Source organism: Podarcis liolepis (assembly GCF_965112155.1).
Source record: "Podarcis liolepis genome assembly, chromosome: 17".
Classification (NCBI taxonomy): Eukaryota; Metazoa; Chordata; class Lepidosauria; order Squamata; family Lacertidae; genus Podarcis; species Podarcis liolepis.
This window is the reverse complement of record NC_139571.1, coordinates 2,162,545-2,189,964: the sequence shown is the minus strand read 5'-3', so window position 1 is coordinate 2,189,964 and position 27,420 is coordinate 2,162,545. Positions and strand designations below refer to the sequence as shown.

The 27,420-nt window shown below is 47.8% G+C and overlaps 3 protein-coding genes across 4 annotated transcripts in view; 1 reads left to right on the top strand and 2 right to left on the bottom strand.

The window, feature by feature from the left end:
* The window catches only part of SHFL (shiftless antiviral inhibitor of ribosomal frameshifting), a 216,422-nt gene that overhangs the window by 35,952 nt on the left and 153,050 nt on the right, over nt 1-27,420 (top strand). The gene's annotated exons all lie outside the window — the stretch shown is intronic.
* On the bottom strand, nt 24-27,420 carry LOC310696706 (angiopoietin-related protein 2-like). Its single transcript, XM_083482566.1, has 7 exons — nt 26,948-27,420; nt 11,136-11,703; nt 9,273-9,438; nt 6,702-6,892; nt 5,350-5,620; nt 2,483-4,192; nt 24-1,723 (listed from the first exon to the last, which is right to left on the bottom strand). The coding sequence occupies exons 1-6, from the start codon at nt 26,956-26,958 to the stop codon at nt 3,999-4,001; spliced, it is 1,401 nt and encodes a 466-aa protein (XP_083338692.1). The 5' UTR covers nt 26,959-27,420; the 3' UTR covers nt 24-1,723; nt 2,483-3,998.
* LOC310696722 (intercellular adhesion molecule 2-like) overlaps nt 19,622-27,420 on the bottom strand; it is a 167,864-nt gene continuing 160,065 nt past the window's right edge. For both annotated transcript variants that reach the window (XR_014520694.1, XM_083482616.1), the window contains exon 7: nt 19,622-19,725. The gene's annotated coding sequence lies outside the window, so the exon portion shown is untranslated. The remainder of the gene's footprint in view (nt 19,726-27,420) is intronic.

Genomic DNA, 27,420 nt, shown 5'->3' with positions numbered 1-27,420 from the left:
AAATGGATTAATCAATTCCAGACTTTTAAAAACAACCCCTAGCAGAGCAATTTAACGTGAATTTTACTATATAACGAGACCACTGATCCATCAAATGAAAGCAATAAACAGTGTACTGCAGTCACACAATCAGTAGCTGAACTGGGTTCCACACAGTCACAAAAACAAAACAAAAAGCCACAAAAATGCAAAATAAGTACCGAAAACAGACAGACCTCAGTGTAGCACTCTGTAAGGAGACAATGAGACCACTTCAGAGCAATTATGGAATAACTGCATTCAGAAGAACTGAAGTCTCAGGTTGTTTGGAGTCTTAAATTCCTGTGTGTTCATGTAGGGATACAATAGAAGAAGCAGCATTGCAAAGCGGGTGTGGTTGTTGTATTAAAAAAAAATACACCACAAGAGTCATTCAAAGGCCCTGAAAAGGCAGCCTTAGTCTTCTGAAGAGGGAGGATCTATGGTATGCTTTACACTAAACAGCAAGCTCTACATTAAATTTAACATCAACGAAAGGCAAAATATACACGGAAAACAAAGCAACACAAACCCTTAAACCTCCTGCAAAATAAAATGACCCCTTTGTCTGGTAAGAAAAGGCTTTGGTGAAAGAGTCTCATTCTGTGCAAGGGGGAGGGGGAAGCAACCCCAGAAAAAACGAGGGTGAGGAAGAGGAGAAAGTACGCAAACATTTTCAAGAGGGGAGGGAATCCATACAGCGACCCCCAGTCCCAGGGCCTTGGATCTGGCTGGGGGTGGAGGGGAATCCGGCTGGGAGATTGGGCAAGGAGATCAAGCGCGGGCGGAGGAGCCAAGAAAGAATCCGCCAGCGTGTTTGGGAGTTTGCAGGATGGAAGGATGGATAAAAGTGGGTTACTGAACTCAACTGGAAGTCGTGCCAGACATTTGGCTTCCAAACATCTTCGAAAACCGGAACATTCACTTCCGGTTTTCAATCATTCGGGGGCCTGAACGTTCGAGTTTCAAGGCGTTCGGCTTCCAAGGTTCCACTGTGTCCAGGAGGCTGGGTTTGTGTGCCTTGTCAAAGGACATTCACAACCTGGAAGAACTCTGCTAGTAGTCAAAAAAAGTATACCCAACCATTCTGAAAGAACTAATAGACTTGCATACTTTATTTTTAGGGCAGATTGTGGACTTCTTTGCCAGAAAATTTCAAATTTAAGTGAACAAAATAGGTTTATGCAAAATAAATACATTTGTCTTCATTTATGGGATTTGTATAATATATTGTGAGTTCTAATTAATGCCTAATTATTGTTGTATTTTGCTGTTTCCTTTACATTGAAATGAATGTAAGTTATGTAGCTTACATAAACAGTTGTCAGTTACACAAGTTATGCACCTTAAGCTGAATAATGGACAGCAAGATAAATAACATAATATTTGGCAGAAACAGAACTGTAGTGGAACAGAAACAGTGCTGGTTGTGTCAAATCCAGACTGGAGTGGAAATCATGGCTTTCTTTCACTGCTAGCTCTACTGTGCCTCTGGTTTCCATCTCTGATAAAAGGATGAGGAGGCCCCTTCCTTAAGCCTTTTCCAATCAGAATAGATCACCAGGAACTGTGTTAACTCTATAGAGTTTATAGCATGAATGGGGAGCCTCTTGCCAGGACTTTACCATCAGGCCCAGCTCCTCACTTTCTCGCTCTGCCACCTTCACATAGCAATTGGGCATATAGTGGTACCTCGGGTTACATACTGTTAGGGGTTTAGGAGCAGAGGCACGGGCAAGGGAGGAAACAGAGAGCGAAGGGGAGGAGGCAGAAGAAAAGATGAGTGATGACGACGACCCGAGATCTCCTAGTCTTTCCAGTGAATCAGAGGATTCACAGAAAGGAGCACCAGTGGCCAGGGCAAGGGGGGAGTCTAGGGGGGCACCCCAGGAAGATAGAGCCAGAGGGGACTCAGGGGGGAGCAGCTGGAAATCGGGACCAGCGTCACCGCCAGGAAGCAGGGAAGAGGAAAGGAGCCAGGGGGGAAGCGCTGGCAGCTCACCACAGGAGGGAGGGCATGAGTCAGGAGTGGCCACACCTCCATCGGGGAGCGAAGAAACGGTTAAGAGGAAAGTGGAAGGTTGGGCGCGCGCGCCAAGTTCAAATGCAGAGGAAGGCGGCGCAGTAAGCAGCCCCGAAAGGGAACCAGGTCCTAAAGCCCGGCGCAAGGAGGCAGGAGGGTCCGGGTCAGCGTCAGAAGAATCCCGGAAGGAAGAAGCCCCGGGGGGTAGAGGGACCCAGAGGAGGACAGTCAGGCGGAAAAGGTGGAGCAAGGCTAGGATATTAAGTTGGTGCACACGGGGCGGAGACTCAGACGGAGCTTCGCCGATCTAGCTACTAGACGTAGAGTTGCGCGCAGCAGCGTGAGAATGGAAACTGTAATTCAATAAAGACTTTTACTTAATGATCGCTGGCTAGCGTGATCCTCTGTGAGCTAGGATCTTCAAGCAGCTCTGACACATACGCTTCAGGTTACAGACTCCGCTAACCCAGAAATAGTACCTTGGGTTAAGAACTTTGCTTCAGGATGAGAACAGAAATCACGTAGCAGTGGCGCAGCAGCAGTGGGAGGCCCCATTAGTTAAAGTGGTGCTTCAGGTTAAGAACAGTTTCAGGCTAAGAACGGACCTCCAGAACAAATTAAGTTCTTAACCAGAGGTACCACTGTATAAAAAAGTCCATTTTTTAACGCTGATTCAGAACAAATGGCAATTTGGGTTTTTTTGTGATTTCCGTTTGCACAGACTCGGCAGTAGAGCATGGGTTTTTGCAGGGAAAGCATTAGGGCAACCAAAAACGAAAAAGTGCTTGGACACAGAGCTTTAAAGTACACACTTGTGCCAAGAAACACGGCACAGGATTCTGGATGAGCCCAGAGTCTGCTACAGCAGTGCTAATGATGCTTCTGTTAGCATTATGAAAGTGGCGATCCTTAAATCGCTCCACGGGGTGTTTCAGCCTCTGCAAGAGTGACCAGTTCCACAATGTGGGGAGGGAGGAGTATACAGCAGCATGGAACAAACCACATAATTCTGGATAGTTAAGAAATCATAGTTTGAACACACTGTCATTTGCAAAGTTTGCACACAGCAACAAACAGTTCCTTCTAATTAGGGGAACTGAAGTTTTTTATTTCCTTTTTTGGCATGTGATGGGGAGAATGCAACCCCCCAAGGCTTCACATGTCACAACAAACTGGGTTGTTACACCTGGATTGTAGAGAGTGGAGATGATGCAGTCCTATACACCTCCACTCATTGACTCATGTGTGGCTTACTCCCAGGTATGTACGTATAAAGCTGCAGATTTAAAACATGTGTCGTCAGATTTAAAACATGTGTTTCTAGATGAGTGCTTGCAGGCCGTTCAGGTACCAAAGGTTTCTGGCAACAAGCTGCTTTGTTTACAGTATTTGTTTGTTTTTAACTTCACTGGATTTCCTCCAAAATTGACAAATCCAAATTTAATGAGGTGGAAAGTTCAGGCTGCCACTTATGTGGACACTGTGAAAAACATGTAGGTGTAAGGAGGCCCCACCCAGAAGCACCCACTGAAAATAACAAACACCTCCCCCCCCCATATGCTAATTCTCTCTTCAGTTTTGCTGAACACCCCCTTCGCTTTTTGATTTCCAATTTTTTTAAAGGTGCTGACTGTTAATTGTTTAAGGTGCTGCATGTACATTAAAAACATCATTTGGCACCTTCTTTAATTATTTTCAGTTATTTTTTAAAGGGAAAAATGTTCTTTTAAAATCTGGACAACTGCTCAGGGAATGCCACAACACCCCCCCCCCCCGTTAACATAGTGCACCCACAGTTTCTACAGGTCACTGGCACTAGAAGGAGCTTGCTTTGAGAAGGAGGCTGTACGTCTGACTGAGAACATGGCAAGTGAGCTTTCAGAGCTCAGTGACTCCTGTTTTTAAATATCTAGACCTGCCCTTGGTATGCGTCCTTCCTTACTCCCAGGTACAGAAATCAGGTGCCTTGTGGAGACCGGATCATCATGACCACCTTGCGGAGTGAGTAGGCACCGCCACGAAACTCTGCCCAGTAGACCCCGTCCTGATAACGGCTTCGGTAGTGCCCTCCTTTGTACCAGACACCATTAAGGTTGGAGTGGGCACACATATTGTACCACCAACCACCTTTCTGGAAGTGGGCACAGTTGCCTGTAGGAAGAAGAGGGGTGGGGAATAGATAATTTATCATCAAACCATGGGCATGGCCAGGATTATTTTTTGGGGGGGGGGGAGGGCAGAACCTCAGCTATGTATTTCTATTGATTTTTTTGGGGGGGGGGCAGCTGTGCCCATGAATCAAATCCTGAAATCAGATGCTGTTAGAATAGAGATGGGGAATTTCCACCTTCTGTCAGCTCCAGCCAGCATGGTTAGTGGAGAGGGAGGATGAGAGCGGTCATCCAGCAACATAAGGACGGCCACACGTTCCCCACCCCTGCAGAATTTGGCAACCAGGTTGCTCACTGGGACAAGATGGTTTGAGCATATTACACCAATCCTGTCCTGATTGCACTGTCTGCTAATTAGTTTCCAGGTCGAATTCAAAGTGCTGCTTTTGAGCTAGAAAGTCTTAAATGGCTCAGAACCACAATACTTCCAGGACCACATCTCTCCATATGAACTGACTCAAATCATGCAATCATCATCTGAGGCTCTTCTTAGTGTGCCTCCATGAGAGGTCTGGACTTCATAGATGGATTCCCTACAGTGCTATTAAGGGTTCTGCCCTTTGTTAGCCAGGTGTCTGCTTAATACTTGGGAGCTAGCATAAGCAGACAAAGTTCTCTTGATGGCTGGGAATCTCTCTCCAGCTTTAGAATGCAGCACCCATCAGTCTAGGAAGGTGGCACCCTCCAGCTGGTGGGATCAGAAGAGAAACAGTTTAGAGTCAGTTTTGCAGTTCTGAATACTGTGGGCAAATGAGACAGAGTTTGGAGCTGTGAGCTAAAGCTCCTTGGAGTGCAGAATATCATGCTCTCGGAATCTGATACAAGAGAAACAGGTCTAATAGCTACTGTAGGAATAATGATTTGCTTCCACAACCGCTTTGCTTGGATACTATATTTTTTGTCTACCTCTTCTCTATACTTTCAGACACAGCAGCTGAGTGCCCAGGCGGGCACGTCTGGGGGTCGGGGCATGGAGGGTGACATGAGGAGGATGCAGCAGGGCAGGCAGGCACCCTTCCAATCAGTCCAGATCGATGATAAAAAAGGATAAAGGTGATAAAAAGATAAGGAACAAACAACACCTTCCTCCCCAGCTCTTGGTGTCCTCTTTTAGCCATCTCCCTTCTGCATCCTTACCTGCGTAAGCATCATGGTCACGGTCGAGGGTGCTGAACTGCCGGCCATTATGCCAGGAGAGGGAATCACCAGCGTTGCCTTGATAGCGCCCCAGTCGCAACCGGTAGAAATCATTCTCAGGTTCTAGGGCAAAGGTGCTGTATTCTGCGTATGCCTGTCGCCCACTCCAGTCTTCCATGGTAACCCTCAGCACGTACGAGCCCTGGCGAGTCAGCCAGTGAATGAACTCGAGACCCAGCCAGTGTTCTCCTTCCAAGTTCCCAAAACCATTCTGAAGGTGGAGCAGGGCAGGGGGAAACACAGCAAGTAAGAGGTTAGCAGGTGGGCACTGGCTGTAGGGGAACAGTTGGTGCTAGCCATAGGGTAGAAGAGTGAGCTAATACTCCTACTTCCTTCCCAGACCACTTTGGGGCCTGTGGCACACTTAGCTCTCTTGCAGAGATATGTGGGATCCTTTTGCAGCAGGAAATCAGCAAAGCATACATACACCATGCTAGCTCAATGCCCAAAGTCAGCTGCCATGTGTGGTGATGAGCCGAGTCCAGAAGCAAGACATGAGAGTCAGAGGCTGCAGAGTCTCCTGCTAAGGAACGAGATCCTGTGCAGGGCTCTGACTCTGCTACTGGAGACCAGGAGACAACTGAGGCTCCATGATGGAGCCAGATTCAACCCATACCTCTGAAGTAATGGAAAAAGAGAGAAGGAAACCTGAGAAAAATCTAGGAAGCTTTCACCCCTTCATACAGAGGTCTCCTGATAAGAGCATTCTATGGTCCACTTTGCCAGCAGGTCCCCGAAAGATCACATATTTTTATCTTAAGACTAGACACACACACACACACACACACACTGCAAGAATGGGATTGCCATGTGACTGAACAAACATGGCTGCCCTCATTATCACATCTATTTGGGCCTTAGCTCATGTTTTCAGTCCATTACTTAACGTGTTTTTGCCTCCATCTGACTAAGTGGGCATAGCACAGCAGGTGGCAGAGTAACCCTTGCTTTGTGTCAAGACCAGATTCATAGGTGTGCTGCTGCAAACCTTTTGCATGTCAGGAATTCCTATCCCCAAGTATTTCCTACAAATTCAACTTGGGGCAACTAAACTGAAGGCTGAATACCCCTGAACCTGGCCTCTGGTATCACCTATCACCTGTGACTCTGATTTCAGCCTATAAGTCCCAGCTCCACCATGAGCCTCCAGATCTCTGACTCTAACCCCAAGTGACCTTCTGCATCCCATAGGTCCACCTTTCCCCCCTGCCCAGCTTTCCTCACAAGCTTGGACCCCTTCATCTCCTTGCTCTCCCCTTCATGTGGCACCTGGAGCCACATCCTCAACACACCTTGTAGTGCTGCCAGGTGATAAAGAAGTTGACCGACCCATCCTGCCGCCGCTGGATGACGGTCCAACCACCCCCATCATACTCCTGGTCACACCAGGTCTGGATGATTCCCCGGGCACCAGTTGGTTGTAGCATGGTGATGCCACTGGTCTGCCCATTCTGTTGAGCTGCTTGACAGTCACGCCATGGCCCTGTGCCAGGAAGAGAAAAACTAATGAACAGGGACCGAATAACACTGTGTGATGAACAAGATAAAGGTAAAGGGACCACTGACCGTTAGGTCCAGTCGCAAATGACTCTGAGGTTGCGGCGCTCATCTCGCTTTATTGGCCAAGGGAGCCGGCGTACAGCTTCCGGGTCATGTGGCCAGCAGGACTAAGCCGCTTCTGGCAAACCAGAGCAGTGCACGGAAACGCCGTTTACCTTCCCGCCAGAGTGGTACCTATTTATCTACTTGCACTTGGACGTGCTTTTGAACTGCTAGGTTGGCAGGAGCTGGGACTGAGCAACGGGAGCTCATCCCATTGCAGGGATTCGAACCGCCGTCCTTCTGATCAGCAAGCCCTAGGCTCAGTGGTTTAGACCACAGCACCACCCGCATGTTTACCCGTGATGAACAAAGTAGGGGCAGCTAATTACAGGGACTAGTTTGGAGGTTATCATTGAGTTCTGTAGCACAGATAGGGTGATGCCCTGTCTCACTTGGATGGCCTTTTTGGGGTATTTCCAGATGGGATCTGTGCTTCTCATGCATGCAAGTTTTTCCCCAGTGTCCACACAACAGTGTTGGCATAAAAATGCCACCCCATATGTAAAAAGGAAAAGGAAAAACCTATTGCCAGAAATCCATTTGTGATATCACAACACTGAGCTCCTATTTAGAAGCACTCTCTGTCAGAGCTAATCTACCTCACATGTTTATTGTAACATAAAACATTTCATAAAGGATAAGAGAAACAAAGCAGGGGAAATGCACATTTTATTGGCCAAATTTGGGTTGGTGAAGGGCTGTGTAAGCTTTTGAGTTTCATAGAATTCTTCATCAGGCAAATGCCTCAGGGATCTTCCAAACACCAGTGGGAAAATAAAAGCTTTGTTCATGAGCTTACCTGAGGTATATTATTATATATTAGTAGAAGATATATTAGTAGAATCTCAGGCGCTTCATTTAGTAAGTGTACATGAGAGCATTGCAAGGCTCCTATGCAGGTCCCAGTTATTTAAATGCACACCACAAGTCCCAACAGATTTGTGCCTCCAGCATTAGTCGGCCACAGGCCATAGGAAAGTCAGACCCAGGGGCAGGCATACTGTGATATACATACCTTTTGGTTTTGCCCACCAGTAAGAGATACAACTGCCTCTATCTATCTGGCTTGCAGTAGCTAATGGTATGTGTAGGAATAACGGGTGGTGACAGGAGGCTGGATGCAGGTGACCTGTGCACAGGCAAGCTGCCAGCTAGCTCTGCCGAAGCTCCTTTTATTGGCACAATATGCAAAACCAGACAGATACATTTTGGACTGTGACCTTTACACATCTTCCAGTCCTGAGATCGAAGGGTGGTACAGGTTATTCTGGCACCTGTTTCCCCTTGCACAATGTTTAATCGAAAGAGACAAAGGTCACAGACAGGGCATGGCAGACTACTAAGAGAGCAAAAGGTTAGATAGAGGGCATGATGTTCAGACAGCTGTGGTTTGACTGCGGGCGGAAATGTGCTCCACACCCAGCGATCATTCCTTCAGTATGCAAATTTATGACAATAAATCAGTGGCCCTCCACTAGCAATTGCTCCTTGAAGTTCACTCAAATGTCAGTACTAGGCCAGGGGACTGGAGGATCCCAAATTAAGAAGGCGGTGGTTTTGCTTGTGTATGCCACACCAGTCCTTCTTGGCTCTTGGCTGCAGATGCCTCAGGGAAGGAGCAGGAGGTCCCCATGACATAAATGGGAGGAAAGCGGAGAAATGAGATACCATTCACAGGCTACCCTATCATGGAGTGTATAGCTTGTCACATTTCCCAAAGGAAAATAGGTACTTTGGATTTGTTTCAGATGTTAGACCATCAGAATAACCATCAACTGAGTAATTGTTAGGTTGATGGTTTGCTAAGAGCCCAGGATGATCAGTTAAATGTTTTATCAGGGACAGCAGATAGCAATGGAATAATCACAGTGGTAGCTGGCAGTCGCTTGCCTGTTTTAAGAAGGTAATGCCAGCAAAATTTGGGGTGCTAACACTCCAAAGATATTTGGGGGGTCAGATAAACAGAAGCACTTGCCATTTGAGTTTTGGGGAGACATTAGACCTACAGCCCCTGCAGGTACAAAAGTAGCATAATAGAGAGAAAGCTGGCAAAAACGTGTCTGCCTGACCTCTTGAGTTCTCTGTGCAGGGAGCTCTTATAGAGAGGAACGTTAATCCACTATCCACAGGAGTGGTTTTACCATCTCATTGGTTCTTTGTGTGAACTAGGCTTCATGGCGGCAGAGGTTGGTGCTGTTGGCATTTGCCCTGCACAGCCTCTGCCCTGCTGCTTCCTAATAGACTTGCTCTCTCTTTCTGACCTGTGGATTTGGTGGGCACGACAGCAGGCGGCTGAAGAGTGCTGCCCTGTGGCACTGCCGCCTTGTGTGGCCGGTCTCGCTGGATGTCATTGACGGCATCAAAATGGACCCTGCTCTCATTGGTGATGCTTGCAGGGTTGTGAGGCACCACTGGCACCAGGGGGGGCTGTGGAGAGAAAGGAGAAATAACTCACCCTAAAAACATAGGAGAACTAAAAGAGTGTAGCATCATTTAGTTCAAGGGCAGCAGGGGATTTACAGCATGTTCAAGTGGCTCTTAAAGGCACAGGAGCACAACCAGAAAATAAGGTGGCAGTTCTAAGTGTGATAAATATGCTTTCAGGAAACCCAAAAGCTAGACTAGGACCGACTGTATTTTGTCCTAACTCCACTAGAGCCATTTTTAAAAATTAACAACATTTATAGACCACTTAATCCTATTTTTTAATCAAGAGAATTTCAACAGCTGAGGTTAACTAAAATATTTATCAAAAATGCTGATGAAATCAGCAAACTTTAAAAACAAGTAGATATAACAAAATTATAAAAATATAGACAAAATCTAAAGAATTTTTAAAAACATACATAATAAAAGTACATAATAGAAGTCTTGGTAGGCCTACCAAAAGGAAAGCCATTTCTATCAGGCAATCAGAAGCACTGCAGTGATGGTGCCTGCTTGTTGTTAACAGGCAGGGAGTTTGGCAGCATGAGCAATTCTGCCACGTTAAAAGACGGATGCCTTGTAAGGGCAGAATGAAAATTCCACAGACTGAAGTCGTCGTGGGCAAGTGAGGGGGGAGATGGGCAAATAGCAGCGACACAAAAAGGGTTCTCCCAGTGTTCATTGCCCACGTTGGAAAAGGTTGTAAAGAGGGAATTAGTAAAAAGGATTAACGTCCTTTTTCTATCCGGGCTCTTGTGCTGTCAACAGTTGCTGGACATGTAGAAATGGAGCAACCATTTGCAGACATAGAAATAAAGTGGGGGGGGGGGAACTTTACCTCCAATAAGCTGCTGAAAAATCAGGTTGTGTGGGAGGGCCACCACAGCGTTTTTCTATGCAGGGTTTAATTTGAACCAGGGCTCAGGCTCAGAAACCTTTTTGAACAGGGAGCAGTCATGAGGCAGAAAGAGATTGGCTCTGAGCATCAATCAAATACTTCCATTTTTCAGTAAATTAGGGATGGGAACTTGTAGTACTGCAGGTGTTGGACTATAACTCCCATGACCACTGGCCATTCTGAGATCCATGGGAGTTGGAGTCCAGCAACAACTGGAGAGTCAAAGGTTGCTTAGTGCTCCTTGCCTTCAGGCTGCAGATGGGGCTCACATGCCGGAATACTCCTCCTCCATTCAAAAACAAACATGGAAAATTAGCATGTATGGGAAGAAGCTATGCTGGAAATCTTTTCCCTAACATGCTTGTTTTGTACATTGATTTGTTATTTATTATTATTATTATTATTATTATTATTATTATTATTATTATGGCTACAGCAGCATTCTGCCATGTGAGTTTGAACATACAATTTGAAGCGGTACACTCAGCAAAAGTACTAGACCATGTACACCTAGGATTAGAGGACACAGCATTCCGGAGGGAGAGTGTAGCTTGGGGCCTAGCTATGGTTTAGAAAACATCAGCTCCTGTCTTCCTGGCATTGCTGTTGTCACATCCCTTCCCTTTTCCCAGGGTCAGCATCAGCACCAGGTATCAGGACTTCACCATCGCTGAAGTCTGCCCTGGCCCTTCCTTATTGATGATTTCAGGCACAGCAGGCCAAGTAGCACCAGATGACTGGCTCCAGCGACCCTTTTAATTTCTCCCATTTCTGTCTCCCAGTTCAGCTTGAGCAGTACCTGTGGGCTCCCCCGGCCACTGGCTCCTTGCTGGCAGTCTCTCTCCAGTTGGCTGATGAGGGCACTCTGGTTGTTGACCAGGGCAGCCAGGGCATGGTACTTCCCTTCCAGCTGGCGATAGCTGGCCGCCACGCGCAAGGCCTCGGCAGAGGCGTTGGCCACCCTCCCTTCAAGCTGTGAGGTCTGCCCTGGCCGCTCTCGCCGCTGGAGGATCTCATGAAGCAGCTGAGTGTACAGCTGGGTGACACGAGCATTGATGTTGCGGCTTTCCTTGCGCAGGGCCTTGACTTCACTCACCACGGCCCCGTCCACCTCCACTAGTCGGCGCAGCTCCTCCATCTGGGCCTGCTGGTGGCGCAGCTGATCACGCAGCTCGGCCACCTCAGAGCGATTGAGGCCCGGAGGCTCCGGGGGAAGGCGCACGCTGCTCCAGCACACGGCCCCCGTGAACTTCTGCTGTGGCAAGATGAAGGTGTAGGTGCACTTTGGCCCCGTCAGTGGTTCGACACCTGACAGGCCTGGCCTGGCCAGACTCAGCACCACCATCACCAGGTACTGAGGCTCCATGCTATTAGAAGAAAGGCACTTGTAAGAATTCCAAGGTGTCATAAATAAAACCAATGTTCAGAAGGTAAACAGACCTATAAGTACATAAACTGCATGACTGAAATAGTACAGGGGAGCAATCCTGATCTTGACTCTTAATGATCCCAAATATTTTCTGTACAGAAGGAAATATTTGGGAAAAAACTATCCCAATAGTTATTTTCACTTGTGAGTCAAAAGGGCAAAGTTTGTTTATGAATAGGGGAGGTCTGGGACCATGGTTTCAGAAACTAGGGTAGCAACAATATGTTATTTAGCAGCAGCAACAACAACTTGTGCTTTTGGTGGTAGGGTAATATCCATTTCCATTTTTAAAATTATTTTTAATGGTCTTGTGAAAGAGGGATACTTAGCTATATCAATCTGGTCTTTGATTTGATGAGTGTAGGTGACCCTGGAGGTTTCTATAACTGCTGTGACAACCACACATTTCCCTGGCCAAAAAAACCCCACAGCAACAATGAAATTATTTATGATAAAGTGCTCTTGTGCAAGACCTCTACATTGTTGTTTTAAATCAGATGAACGTGTACACTCTGATTACAGACCTTGAGGTAATTTGTCTCATTTACTGAAATAATAGCTTCTTCAAATATGGTTATTGAAATTCAGTTATTCCGTCTGAGGTGTAGGTGGGTTCAGGCACGACCCAAGACCAAGATTCAGCTCAAAAAGGATTTATTGGAACATCAGGAACAAGAAGAACAAGAATGACAAAAGGGGCACTTGGCAAAACACAAACACCACCTGTGATAGGTCGCCTTAATGCTGCAATTAGCAAATCACAACACTGGCTCCATCTCAGCAGCAGCCTGCCAGCTACTAACAATGTCATTGGAGGGTTTTAGAATCCTCTCCCTCTTTTGTTATGCAGATGAAGCTCCTGAGCTCCAGGAGGCCAGAAGGCCCAGGCCTGCACTGCATGCATACATGACACCCTCAGCATGTGACAACTGGTGGAAAGAGGAATCTTTGGTTTGTCATTGGGACCCACCAGAAACAAAATGGTTGTGCTCAGGTGAGGAGGAGAAGACGGTGTGTCATGTTGCAAGTTATGGGACTGTCTATTGTAAGGGCATTATGGTGCCATAGTACCACACTTTCCTTTCATGAAAGCACTTTAGCAATAATTAAAATATCAGCATAAATAAAGAGTGTCATAAAGTGGTAGGCATCCGGGAGTCTTCCCTGGGGAGTGAAGTCAAACTGTTGGAGAGTCACAGTGTCTGCTGTGGCTGGAGAGACATGGTTTGCTGCAGTGGGTGCAGATGAAGGCATCCGGTTGTGCTGCTACAGATGCACCTCTGTGTTTCTTTTCTCTGTGCTCCTCCCAGTGTTCATTCCTCCTCTGATCACTGCTATGGAAGCATGACCAGACTGTCTCCAGGCACTGCAGTCCAGTTGTCTGCAAGGGATTCGCACACAACAGGGAGGATGGCGGGTGCAGAGGGTGCGGTGCACACTGGGTGTCAGCCATGAGGGCGGGTGACATCGCCGCACAGGTGGTGCCCCCGGATGCTCACGTGGGCAGTGGGCTGCTAGGGATGATGCTGCGGTGGGAGACTAGGACCCCCCCCCCATGCTCACCGTGTGGGCGGCAGATGCCTAGGGAAGCTCACCATGCGGGCGGCTAGCAGCGCCTCCCCCCCATGCTCACCACGTGGGTGGCGGGCGGCTAGGGACGCTTGCTGTGCGGGCAGCTAGCCCCATTCCTGTGGGCTGGCTAGCCCCGCCTCTGTGCCGCTCCAGGTGCCATGGCAGGTAGCTCTGCCCCTGATTCCCCCTCAGAGTGGGGCAAGCCGAAAAGCAAAATGGGAGATTGAGAAGAACTTTCAGCTGTTGAAGAACCAGGTTTCCTTCCGGTCCTCCCTTTCCCCTCCTTTGTCTACAAACAGAGTAAATAAAGTAGATAGAGATTTTAATGGGGTGTGTGTGCTGCGTTGTTGCTCTGAATTTACAGGACCGGATCTAAAGGCCTTGTGCTTCAGTGCCAACAGCTGTTGCCAATATGCACTGGGAAGTGGATCCAGTTTGGCTCAGGAAAGGCCATTAAAGTCACCACCACTGAGACAGGCAGTTATATACTTCCTGCTTCTTGGCTGCTGCCTTGCAGTTCCCATTAATGGATCTGGAATTCCACAGTAGGGATGGGATGTAGCACAAGACAGTTCAGTTGGAGGCACATGAAAGTTCTTTTTAAAGAGAGTTGAAAGTGGTTTGGAACAAGTTTTACTTCGTACAGGGAACACACGCACTCCTTTCCCCCCCATGCATGGTGCAGCCACTAGTCAAACCTGCAAAATCTGTTTATTGGAGATGAAAGTTGGGCATGCAAAGCATCACAAGCAATGATCCCTCCATCAAACTGCCTTCAGCTCAGTGGAAACACTTGTGCCCAACCTTCCAGGAAAATGAGAGAATGGAGAAGAGCCATCCTCAGAACAGGCAAGTCTTGCCTCAGGAAGCAAACTAACCCATCTCTGCTCCATAGGGCATGATTCTGAGAGGCTCCTCATCTTTCTTATAATCCATCCATCACCCAGACTGCTTTTGGTTCAAGTTCACCATCTTCCTTGTTAGGGTAGCTGGCTGAAAAGGATTATTTAAAAGTAGTATAGAAGGCAATGTCAGCAAATCTTCTATACAACAGCCAAAGGTTCACGAGCCTCCAACCTCTTCTTTCTCCTGTCCACCCTATATCCTGTATATACCCAAAGTACTTCCACTCAGACCCTCCTCCTCCTTACCCCATAGCCTAGTCCATAGGACAGAATTCTCCATCAAGCCTGAACGCCTAAGGGTCAATTCACATTCATCATGGGACATTCAAGAAATCTAGCCAATTAGGTGAAATAAATTATTCAGAGGACAGTTGTTCAGTTCTGGAAGAGAAACAGGGAGTAGCTTGTGTCTTCCTTCACAACAGTCCCCCTTAGAATCATGGGCATAGCCAGGATTTTTGTGAGGGAGGGCAGGACTTTTGTTTGGGGCGGGGGCAAAACCAACATGGTCAGTTAGTTAAGTATTTCTATTGTTTTACTTGATCTAGGGAGGCAGCTGCCCCCCCCCCCCGCTAGGCCCATGCTTGGAATGCACTAGATTCACAGGAAAGGAAGTCTGGATTCTCCACAACAACCAAAGGTGAAGGCCAAGATTGTTACACCTCCTCATGTTGCACCTCCCCATGTGTTTCAGAAAGCTCATCAACCTATTTACCGGTAAATAAATATTAAAGGGGCACATATACATTTTGATGTGTGTATATGTGGGTGTGCGCATGCTCACACATGCATGCACACACCTCTTAATTTAAATAAACTCCACAAAGAGGAAGAAAAGTATGTTGGGAGATCTTTTGGGGAGTCAGTAAGTGTCTTCTATGGCTGGCTTTCTCCTGGTTCAGAATTAAGCATGCTGATAACCTGACAGAACCAGTTTTTCATCCATTGCATTGAATGCATTAAAGGCTCTTAAACCAGCCCCACAGCTCTTGGACCGATATATCTGTCTCTGAAACTGAGTAGCTGAGCATTCCACAGAGACAATAAAAATACTGCATGTGAAGGTTCATGATTTTACAAATACCAATGATTAAAATATACATTTCCTTGTGCTTTTGCACAATTCCCATACATGGATGCTATGAATCTGTGAGAGAATTCTGCAGGAAAATCAAACACATGCTTCATGGCTCAGTCAACATTTGTGTTTGTAGCTGGCAGCAAAGCTGACATAAACCTCATGTGTGATGATGCTACACTTTGCTAAAATGGTTTGCTGCCTGCCAGTGCTGTGAAATGCTCTGTGAGCAAGCAAGGACAAACACAGAGTGGGGCTTCACTCTAGCCAACTCCAGGCAGGGTCTAGGGAGGAATCCAGAGCGCAGATTTAGTTAGAGCAGTGTCTCCCTGAGGCTTGAGGGGAGGGATGTTGAAGAGAACAAGCGCCTGCCCGCCTGGTTACAGATGGCGCCTCTTTCCTGTGTAAACACAGGGTCCATTCCCAGGCTCCCTGGGCAGCGCCATATGGGGCTTATCACTGCTCTTTAACCTCCTCATCACCCCTGACCCTGTTCTCATGTCAGACGTCAAGAGGAGGAAGGGAGATTCAAATAGTAAAATGCAAATGGTACCAATGGATCGTTCTCTGCAGAGGGGAAATTCCATTCTCTAGACGTGGCCTCCTTCAGGCAACTTGACTGAGGGGGATTACTTGCCATCTTGCCTTTGACCACATTTCTATATGCCACCACCTATCTATGCCAGAAGAGTATCTGGCTGGCATAGAAATGTGATCAAAGGCAAGAAGGCAATCCCCAGCCAAGTTGCCTGAATGAGGCCACGTCTACACATAAGGGCTATTTCAGACTTCTGTTTGTGCTGCAATTTCTAGGCACAGGTTTGGGACTTTCAGGCAGGGGTCCAAGTAGTTTCCCTTTGTCCTGCCACTTTCCCTGGGAAACAGTGTTTGTTCCGATCCAGCGGTAAAGAACAGGTTTTCCTGGAGAAAACAGAGGACAAAGGGGAAGCTTCTCGTACCCATGCTTGAAAGTCCCATACCCTTGCTTAGAAACTGTAGCACAAATGGAAGTCTCAAAGTTACTTCAACATAGGAATTGTGGGAAAATTCCATTTTGGTCACATTTAAGGTGGAACCTTTTAAATTTGTGCATTCTGAAACAGTATGGGAACACAAACACAGCCATCCTTCAAAATTCCAATTTTTCTTGATTTTATAATGCAGTTCTCCAGCCATGTAATGTGTACAAAAATGCACACACTGGCTAGTGGGAGCGTGACGCATGGTGGTCACACAACTGAGGAGGAGGAGGAGGAGGAGGTGGCCGACAAGTGCAGGAGGTGGATCCAGCTACCCAGAGTCTGACACCCTGAGGCAACTGCCTCACCTACCCTCCTCTGGTCTGAAGGGGCCCAAAATAGTTAGACTCTAAGAAGAAAGAGAACCCTAAAGCAGTGTTTCCCAACCTTTTTTGGGCAAAGGCACACTTGTTTCATGAAAAAAATCTCGAGGCACACCACCATTACAGCCCCGTGACGTCAGCGCGCAGCGTCACGCCGGGAGGGACATGAATTGCTAGCAAATTACATAATCACCTCCTTGAGGGCTGGCTCATCTTCTCCAAAGGCAGAACCCCATTAATTAACAGCACAGACTCACACCATAGCCAAGACGAGGGGGGAAACCTCAGTCATGCACAGTCATGCACATGTGGGGGCTAAATGAGGACGAAGACCGGGCAGAGAGCAGGGTTCAAATCACCCCACCTGGCCAGGACAATCCCTGGGTGCTCCCTTGGGCCACTCGCCTGACCCACCTCGCAGGGCTGTTGTTGCGAGGATAACACGGGGAGAACCACACGCACCCCCGGGAGCTCCTTGGAGGAGAAAGCGGGCGATGAATGCAATGCATGAAATATATGAGAGGCGACCAGGTTTTGCAGGTGAGGGGCCCCCGCCAGCCTCCGCTTCCAACACCCGGCGCAACGACGCCGAAGTTTCCCCCCGGGCTCGGCTTGGGGAGCAGTGCTGCTCCCCCCCGGCTCCCCTTCGCCCTCCCGGCTCTCTCTGCCACCCACTGGGGACCCCCCTCACCTGCCAAGTCCGGAGCGCCGGTGGAAGTTGCATGCATGCATGCAGGGCACCGCGTTGCCATTGCATTGCACTGCACTCCATGCAATGCCTGCACGCATGCATTGCCTTGCACGCACGCCAAGGGGTCTCCCCGCGGTCCGATGTGTCCCCTCCGGTGCGGATGCAGCATTGCAAAAATAACCCCCCCCCCGACGCAGCCCTACCTGGGGGGCAGCCTCCGCCGCTCCGCCTCCGCGGGGATCCCTGGGCTCCATCCTGCCGCCCGATCTCCGCGGGGGCGCAGGCAGGCTGCGCGGGGTCTGCACGGAAGAGCCCCTGCCCACCTGGCCGCCGCCGCTGCGCTCATTCCATGGCCGGGAGAAGAGCGCTTCAAACAAAACGCCCGGCCCGCCAGGCCACGCTGGGAAACGTAGTTTGCGCACCCCGCGCGGGCGCGGAGCCCAAGGGCGAGGGGACTACGGATCCCGGCAGCCCCCGCGCCGGGGACGGAGGAGGAGAGGCCGGGTGCAGGGATGGAGGGACGGGTGGGCGAGCGAGTGAGTGAGTGGCAGCCGCCAAGCCTTGGCCGAGAGCCAGGAAGGGCCTCCCTGGAGGAGGAGGAGGAGGAGGGAGGGAGGCACAGAGCGGGAGGGAGGGAGGGAACCCCAGGGGTCATCTAGTGACGGCGCCCCAATCGAAAATTTGACTTTTAAAAAAAAATCTTTCGAATTTTTTAATTTTTCCCGCGGCACACCAGGCAACATCTCGCGGCACACTAGTGTGCCGCGGAACAGTGGTTGGGAAACACTGCCCTAAAGTATGACCTTTTATAGTTGCTGCTTTCAGGTTTTCAAACTTAGTCACAAGAAACTTGAAAGCTGATATTCTCAGCCAGGGGTCAGCAACCTTTTCCAGCCGTTTGGTGGGCTGGACTATATTTTGGGGGGAAGGGAATGAACGAACTCCTATGCCTGACAAATAACCCAGAGATGCATTTTAAATAAAAGCACACATTCTACTCATGTCAAAACACGCTGATTCCTGGACCATCCGCAGGCCGGATTGAGAAGGCGATTGGGCCGCATCTGGCCCCAGGGCCTCAGGTTGCCTTCCCCTGATCTCAGCAATCTGAATTCCAACAGTGACTTCAAAAGAAGAAAAGAACATCTCCTCCAGCCCATTTACTATTTTAAAATTAGAATCATAGAATCATAGAATCATAGAGTTGGAAGAGACCACAAGGGCCATCGAGTCCAACCCCCTGCCAAGCAGGAAACACCATTAGAGCACTCCTGACATATGGTTGTCAAGCCTCTGCTTAAAGACCTCCAAAGTAGGAGACTCCACCACACTCCTTGGCAGCAAATTCCACTGTCAAACAGCTCTTACTGTCAGGAAGTTCTTCCTAAGGTTTAGGTGGAATCTTCTTTCTTGTAGTTTGGATCCATTGCTCCGTGCCCGCTTCTCTGGAGCAGCAGAAAACAACCTTTCTCCCTCCTCTATGTGACATCCTTTTATATATTTGAACATGGCTATCATATCACCCCTTAACCTCCTCTTCTCCAGGCTAAACATGCCCAGCTCCCTTAGCCGTTCCTCATAAGGCATCGTTTCCAGGCCTTTGACCATTTTGGTTGCCCTCCTCTGGACACGTTCCAGTTTGTCAGTGTCCTTCTTGAACTGTGGTGCCCAGAACTGGACACAGTACTCCAGGTGAGGTCTGACCAAAGGAGAATACAGTGGCACTATTACTTCCCTTGATCTAGATGCTATACTCCTATTGATGCAGCCCAGAATTGCATTGGCTTTTTTAGGTGCCGCGTCACACTGTTGGCTCATGTCAAGTTTGTGGTCAACCAAGACTCCTAGATCCTTTTCACATGTACTGCTCTCAAGCCAGGTGTCACCCATCTTGTATTTGTGCCTCTCATTTTTTTTTGCCCAAGTGCAATACTTTACATTTCTCCCTGTTAAAATTCATCTTGTTTGTTTTTGCCCAGTTCTCTAATCTGTCAAGGTCGTTTTGAAGTGTGATCCTGTCCTCTGGGGTGTTAGCCACCCCTCCCAGTTTGGTGTCATCTGCAAATTTGATCAGGATGCCCTTGAGTCCATCATCCAAGTCGTTGATAAAGATGTTGAATAAGACCGGGCCCAAGACAGAACCCTGTGGCACCCCACTAGTCACTCTTCTCCAGGATGAAGAGGAACCATTGATGAGCACCCTTTGGGTTTGGTCAGTCACCCAGTTACAAATCCACTGAGTGGTAGCATAGTCAAGACCACATTTTACCAGCTTCTTTACAAGAATATCATGGGGCACCTTGTCAAATGCCTTGCTGAAATCAAGGTAGGCTACATCCACTGTGTTCCCTTCATCTACCAGGCTTGTAATTCTGTCAAAAAACGAGATCAGGTTAGTCTGACATGACTTATTTTTCAGAAATCCATGCTGACTATTGGTGATCACAGCATTCCTTTCTAGGTGCTCACAGACTGTTTGCTTAATGATCTGCTCCAGAATCTTCCCTGGTATTGATGTCAGACTGACTGGGCGGTAATTATTTGGGTCCTCTCTTTTCCTCTTTTTGAAAATAGGGACAACATTTGCCCTCCTCCAGTCTGCCGGGACTTCGCCTGTTCTCCAGGAATTCTCAAAGATGACTGCCAGTGGTTCTGAGATCACCTCTGCCAGTTCTTTTAATACTCTTGGATGCAGTTCATCTGGCCCTGGAGACTTGAATACATCTAAACTAGCCAAGTATTCTTGTACTATCTCCTTAGTTATTCTGGGCTGTGTTTCCTTTGCTGAATCATTTGCTCCAAATTCTTCAGGTTGGGCATTGTTTTCTTTATCGGAGAAGACTGAGGCAAAGAAGACATTGAGGAGTTCAGCCCTTTCTGTGTCCCCTGTTTGCATTTCACCATCTTCTCCTCTGAGTGACCCCACTGTTTCTTTGTTCTTCCTTTTGCTACGAACATACCCATAAAAGCCTTTTTTGTTGCTTTTAACCTCTCTAGCAAGCCTGAGTTCATTCTGTGCCTTAGCTTTTCTGACTTTGTGTCTACACGTGCTGGCTATTTGTTTGAATTCCTCTTTGGTGGTTTCCCCCCTTTTCCATCTTTTGTACACATCCTTTTTTAATCTTAACTCAGTTAAAAGTTCTTTAGATAGCCACCCTGGCTTCTTTAGGCACCTTCCATGTTTCCATCTCATTGGTATTGCCTGACGTTGTGCTTTTACTATCTCCCTCTTAACAAACTCCCAGCCATCATGAACTCCCTTTCCCTTTAGTATTACTGTCCATGGGATCTCACCCAGCACTTCCCTAAGTTTTATGAAGTCGGCTTTCTTAAAGTCAAGAAATTGAGTCCTAGTATGCTTGGCTGCTCCTTTCCGCTGTATAGTAAACTTCAGAAGAGCATGATCACTCGCGCCTAATGATCCTTCCACTTCTACCCCACTAACCAGGTCATCAACATTGGTTAGGACCAGATCTAAAATGGCTGTTCCTCTTGTTGCTTCTCCCACTTTCTGGACAATGAAGTTGTCTGCAAGGCCAGTGAGGAATCTGTTTGACCTTATGCTCTTGGCTGAGTTTGACATACAACAAATATCCGGGTAATTGAAGTCCCCCATTACTACTATCTCCCTTCCTTTTGCATGCTTGGCCATCTGTTCCAGGAAGGCATCATCTATGTCCTCCGTTTGGCTTGGGGATCTATAGTAAACTCCCACAATGAGGTCTCTGTTATTCTTCTCTCCCTTAATTTTGACCCAAATGCTCTCACTTTGGCTTTGAGGATCTAAATCTTGGATCTCTTCACAGGTATACACATCCCTGACATATAACGCCACTCCTCCTCCTTTCTTGTCTGGTCTGTTTCTCTGAAATAGATTGTATCCCCCCATTATTACATTCCAATCGTGGGACTTATCCCACCAGGTTTCAGTGATGCCTATTATGTCATATTTAGTTTGCTGTACGAAGAGCTCAAGCTCATCTTGTTTATTTCCCATGCTTTGCGCATTAGTGTACAGACATTGAAGTCCATTAATCATTCCCCCGTGTCTCTTATTTAAGGATTTTTTCCTCCCACCACTAGGTCCGCGTGCTGTTTGCTCCATTTGGTCTATGACATTTGGATGATCATCTTCATCAATTGATAGACTCCTACCTTCAGGAGCACTGTCTCCCTCCCCCACATTAGTCAGTTTAAACCCCTCCTGATGAGGTTTCTGAGATTTTTGGCAAAAACATTTCTCCCAACCGTTGTGAGGTGCAGCCCATCACTTGCCAGAAGTCCATCTTCAAGAAACTGCAGTCCGTGATCTCAGAATCCAAACCGTTCCTGTTGACACCATTTGCGAAGCCAGCTGTTCACTTCCACTATTTTCCCCTCTCTCCCTGGGCCACATCGTTCAACTGGGAGGACAGATGAGATGACAATTTGTGCATTTAGTTGCTTCAATTTCCTGCCGAGAGCCTCGTAGTCTCTTTTGATCTTCTGGAGGCTATTGCTTGCAGTGTCATTGGTTCCCACATGAACCAAGAGGAAGGGGTATTTGTCAGTGGGTTTTATGATTCCTTGCAGTCGTTCAGTTACATCTTGGATCTTAGCCCCGGGGAGACAGCACACTTCCCGAGACATCTTGTCAGGCCCACAGATCACTGCTTCTGTTCCCCTCAGTAGGGAATCCCCTATCACCACTACACGCCTCCTCTTAGGTTTGGTCGGGGTTCTTCCGTGAGCTGTCCGTTCCAAGGTCGCCTGCACATTCCCTGAGGACTGACTTTGCTGCTCGTCTTCATATACCTGATCGACTGTAATGAGGGAGAGATCCTCAAATGGAGTCTGCTCTTCGTCTTCCATGCTAGGGGAGAGGACCTCAAAGCGATTGTGCATTTCTAAACAATCAGAGCGAACCCTGGGTCTCCTACTTCTTTGAGTCACGTTTCTCCATATATCTGGCTCCTGTGTTGGTGAACTAGCCTCCTTCTCAGGGGAGTCCCCTGTCTCCTCCTTGGTGGAGACGATGTGCTCTGTTGCTTCCAAGAAGATCTCCAGCTCTCTAATTCTTTGGAGCGTAGCTACACGTTCCTCCAGTTGCTGGACTTTGTCTTTTAAGAGGGCAATCAACATGCAATTGCTGCAGGTAAAGCTGCCTGCAACCTTTGGCAAGATGGCAAACATTGCGCAGGAACCGCAGGCGACTGCAGCTGTTCCCTCCCCCTCCATCTTGAGAACGTGTCGTTGGGGGTGGCTACAGCGGTCCTCCATCGTAAAAAGCGTGAAGACAGGACAAATAACTCCCCCCACAAAAAAAACCTAGGTCTCCCCCAACAAACGTTTGAGACTAGCTCCCCTAAATCTAAAAGATGGATCAAACTGCCCTGCAAGCTCTGATAAGCTCCTCCCACAGCTAATCCCCTGCCTCAACAGAAACCCTGCCCCCTCTGACCTTTGCACAGGGAGAACAGCTAATCAGCCACAAAGAAACACACACACAAGAAAACCCTTTTGCTCCTTCTTCAGCTGCTGCCCTGCAAGCTCATTGTAAATGCAGAAATAAAAACAATTCCATAAAGCATGTGTTTCATGATCATGATTTACATATTCATAGAATTGCCTAGCATGTGATAGAAATCAAGGGATTACTGCTCCAAGGCTTTTCTGATTTGTTAATCAGCACCTCCCAAGTCACCTTCTCTGCACAAATAGTTCTCTGGACCCTGACAAGAGTGATCCTGAGCATCTAGATTTTTTAAAATAAATATTTTTAAAGTCATATTATAGTGCAGGCTTCCTCAACCTTGGCCCTCCAGATGTTTTGAGACTACAGTTCCCATTATCCATGACCACTGGTCCTGCTAGCTAGGGATCTTGGGAGTTGTAGACCAAAAACATCTGGAGGGCCGAGGCTGAGGAAGCCTGTTATAGTGCTACTGAACATGCACATTGTGCTTTCCCATGTGAAGTTAACCTGCTTCTTGATTGTTTTTAATGAAAATATTATGCATAGTAGGAAAATATGTAATGCAAAGCACACTTCTCCCTTTGATGCAATTGTAACATTAAACTTTCTGGGTGGAAACTGTAGACATAATCCAGGACATTGGATTACTCATTGAAATATCTCCCATTTCAGTCCCCTCAAATATTTTATCCCCATAACGTGATCTTGGCCTTTGGAGTTGGCTCTTGTGTTCCATTTGTGGCATGAAGGATCTTTCAGATCTACTATATTCCCATTTCTAAACAGAGATTTCACCTTAGACATCAGTATGGGCTGACTCAGGGATGTATAACATAGTTGGGATACTGTCTTCATTATTCACAAGTATCACTCCTCTCCCTGCCTCCCCACACTCCAAAAAAAATTCAAGCGTTATGAACAGAATCCAGGAATCCTAAAATACACATTTGCTCTCTTGCTCTCAGACACAGAACTGAGCTGAAGGGAAAGAAATAAAAATACATCCATTAATAAGTAACTTTGTTCTAAATATAGATGAGAACTGGAAACTTTTCTGGATTGCTTGGCTTCTGTGTAACTTGGAACTGTGCATTCTTCCAGTCCAATCAAATATATTATTGGCTTTACCTGGCTGCTTATTGCGTCCGGCTGCTTCAGACAGAACTCAAAGAGTCCAATACCTTCTTTCAAATCAACCCATTTCAACTCACATTCTTTCCAGAGCCAGGAACTCCCAAAGTCCTGGCTCTCTGTCTTCCTTGCTCGCCAGGCCCTCATCCTGCCTTGCAAATCAGACATCATCCCAGTGCCAGAAAAAAGTGTTAAATTCTCTGAGCTGCACACTTCAGCCCATCAGAATATGACATCCAACTTCCTCTTATGGCAGTTTTAGTTGTGTACTACTATTAATAAAGAATTAAATGCACGAGGTGTGATCTCCTCCATCCACCCCTTTGCCCTCTCACGGTACTACAATGATCCAGCAGGATGGTGAAGCAAGTGCGGGGTGCAGCTTGCTGCATGACAGCACATGTGACAGCCTTGATGAGGGTGTGGGTGCTACTTCAAAATGCATGGACAGCTCCTGCAGAGCAGCCACTAGGTCCACACCTTCCTCCTACATGAGACACTATAAATCAGTGGTGTAGTGGGTGGGGCACAGAGGCAGTTGCCCCAGGTGCAAAATTGTTAGGGGTGCAAAATGTCAATACCCGGTACAGCTGCGAGCTTCCATCACTGGGCTCAATTGAAAACAGCTTCTCCACAAAAACCTGAAAGTGACCTCTCCAAACAATGGAAAGACTCTTTTCTTATCTCTGCGGCTCCAATCTCCTAGGTGACAGAGACACTGTTAGGCAGTTGAATGCTGGGCATGGCCCCGGGCGCTGGAAACCCAAGCTACACCATTGCTACAAGCTAGGCACCTATGCACCAGTGGAGGCCTTCTTTTGGAGAAGAATGCTCCTGACCTGGCCCAACACTGCAGCCTGCAGCCCAGGTATAGGGGACCCCCCTTGATCTTGAGTCCATCAATCCCAGGCACCACAACCACATCGTCAAGGACGATGGAGCAACAACATCTGTAGGGTCTTCAGAAGGTACTGTCCAAAGCATAAAAGGTGTGCAATGCTATCTAAAAAGTGTTAACTGCAGCATCAGGAAACTGAACATGCTGGAATGGGTAACTACTGACACACTTACACCCAATGAATTGTCTATGTATGTGACTGTCTGCAGTGAGTCTTACTGACTGCAGTTTTGTTCCTTCCACACAATTTGGAAGCATTTCCTGCTAACAGTATCATTGAACTGGCTTCTCCTGAGCTTATTTACTTGGGCAGTGGGAGCTTTCCCATGATCCAAGAAGCTTTTTCTTACTGGCTACTTGATGTTTATACTGGCTGAGCAGAACAGCTAACACTTCTCCTACCAAAGGGGCCTCAGCAACAGAGGAGCTATCAAAGCTATCTTCAGCACAAGTTGGTGGGTATATTAAAGCAAAAAGGTGAGAGCAGTTTAGTTCCCATTGCTTGCACAATAGACCCTCTCTCCTTCCGTTGAAATCTCTAAATAATTGTACTGTGTATAGCCATAATAATGTCAGAGAAGAGAGAATTTTGGTACCCTTTGCATACTAGAATTCGTTCTTCCATGACAAAAGTAAAAGTTCTGTCTTCTCTGCTATCTGGTCACCCTAGCAAATTAAGACAAATTAAAACATGGCAGCAAGCTGTGGGAGCTGTTGTGGGACCTTGAGTGAACCCCAATATTTTTCTTCTGTTAACCATACACTATACCAGGTTTTAAAACACAACACAACTTTGCTGTTTCTGTTTGTGTGCACTCAAGGGTTGTCTAAATCAGTGTTTCCCAACCACTGTTCCGCGGCACACTAGTGTGCCGCGAAATGTTGCCTGGTGTGCCGCGAGATGTTGCCTGGAGGGAGGCGGGTGAGTCGGGCGGCGAGAGGCGGGGCGGTGGCGGCGAGGAGAGGCCGCCCAGCGCAGGGCTCTCGCCGTCTGCCTGCCTGGCTGCCTGCGAGCTCGGCGGGCAGCGCCTCCGTCCGCAGCGCCCGCCTCGCGGCTCTCATTCCCTGCCCCTGCCAAAGCTCACCCAGCCAAGCCGCGCTCTCCTTCCTGCCTCGCTTTGCTGCCTCCTCCCCCCCCACCCCCAAAGCTTGGAGGTTCCCTGGCAAGGGGGAGGGAAAAAAATTGAAACTTACACTTTCGTGCGTCCCTCCCGGCGTGACGCTGCGCGCTGACGTCACGGGGCTGTAATGGTGGTGTGCCTCGAGATTTTTTTCATCAAACAAGTGTGCCTTTGCCCAAAAAAGGTTGGGAAACACTGGTCTAAATACATCTCCATCAGCAGCAGTGGAACAACCAATCCAGCGCCTGGGGCAGAACACTTTGTGAGGCCTCCGAGGAGTCTGCCTGCCTCCTCCCACTCAGCCACCCTACAGCTAAGGGGGAGGTGGCGGGCGGACCGTTTGGGGCAGCATGGAGCCTGCGGGTGCCCAAGCCACTGTGTCACTCCCAGGAGAGACGTGTGGCTCCGGCACACTGCAGTGAGTGCTGCTCTGCATTTTGTCACCCCCCTCAGTGTTGACACCCAGGGTAGACCGCCCCCCACCCCCTTCCTCCGCCCTGTCCATCGTATCAACACCTCTGTGTGTTCACACCTTGGCTGGAGAGGTGGCTAGAGAAGAATTAGGACTCCAGTTGGAATAAAGGTGCTTTAAGAAACAACACATCTAACAGTAGTTTCCTACAACAAAGTACAAGTAGGCATTCTGGGTAGGGGAACATGTGGATTCCAGCAACAGCTGCAGATTCTACTCCCATAAGTCCCAGCTAGCAGAAAAAAGTGGTCAAGGGTTTGCAGTCCAGTATCATGTGGAAGGCCACTGCTGTGTTAAGGGTATAAAGACTACCAGGAAAGCAAACTGCATCTTGCCCACAGTGAATTGTGAGAACAGTTTTTGTATCTAGACACTTGGGCATCTCATGCATGATTTCCCCCCACTTCAGATCTTACACCAGAATCACATAAAATGTTTCCCCCCTTTCTGGTGAACACTGAAAGCCACTTTCAAGAGCCAGACTAAACATTAGGGAAAAAATTGAGATTGTGCTTACCTGTAATTCATAGGGCTTCAGGTTTCCAAAGTTGAGCTTTTCTGTGAACCTCCTTAAGTGTGTGGATGGTCTCTGTTAAGCTTGTCAGTTATCTAGCAGCAGATTACAAAAAGGGTGGGAATGCAGATCTCCTTGAAGAAGAAGAAAAGAGCAAATGGGGAAATCCCAGCTACTCCAATCAGCACATCCTTCCCACACTAGGCAGTGCCCAGCAAACCAAGTCTTTCCCTCCCCAGGAGGCTAAGCAGCCTCCTGGGATGGGAATATCATTCTTGACCTTATAATCAAGAGCTGTAAATATTTACTTCTTGCTCCTTCCAGATGCTTGTTCAGGCCCTGCCCCTGCTGAGAGGAGCTGCACGCATGCTCTTTCGCTGGCTCTCTGTGTACACATCTGTCTCTCTCTTTCACTCCGCTTCTTCAGTTGAGAAATTGGAGTTTGGCAGCCACAGCTTTCCAGGTCTCGTGAGCAG

What these genes read in the sequence shown, in the direction of transcription:
- LOC310696706 (XM_083482566.1), bottom strand. An exon ending in TCACCTGGCAGCACTACAAG is followed by an intron (nt 5,621 to 6,701) that starts GTGTGTTGAGGA and finishes CTCCACCTTCAG; the next exon opens with AATGGTTTTGGGAACTTGGA. An exon ending in TGACCATGATGCTTACGCAG is followed by an intron (nt 4,193 to 5,349) that starts GTAAGGATGCAG and finishes TTCTTCCTACAG; the next exon opens with GCAACTGTGCCCACTTCCAG.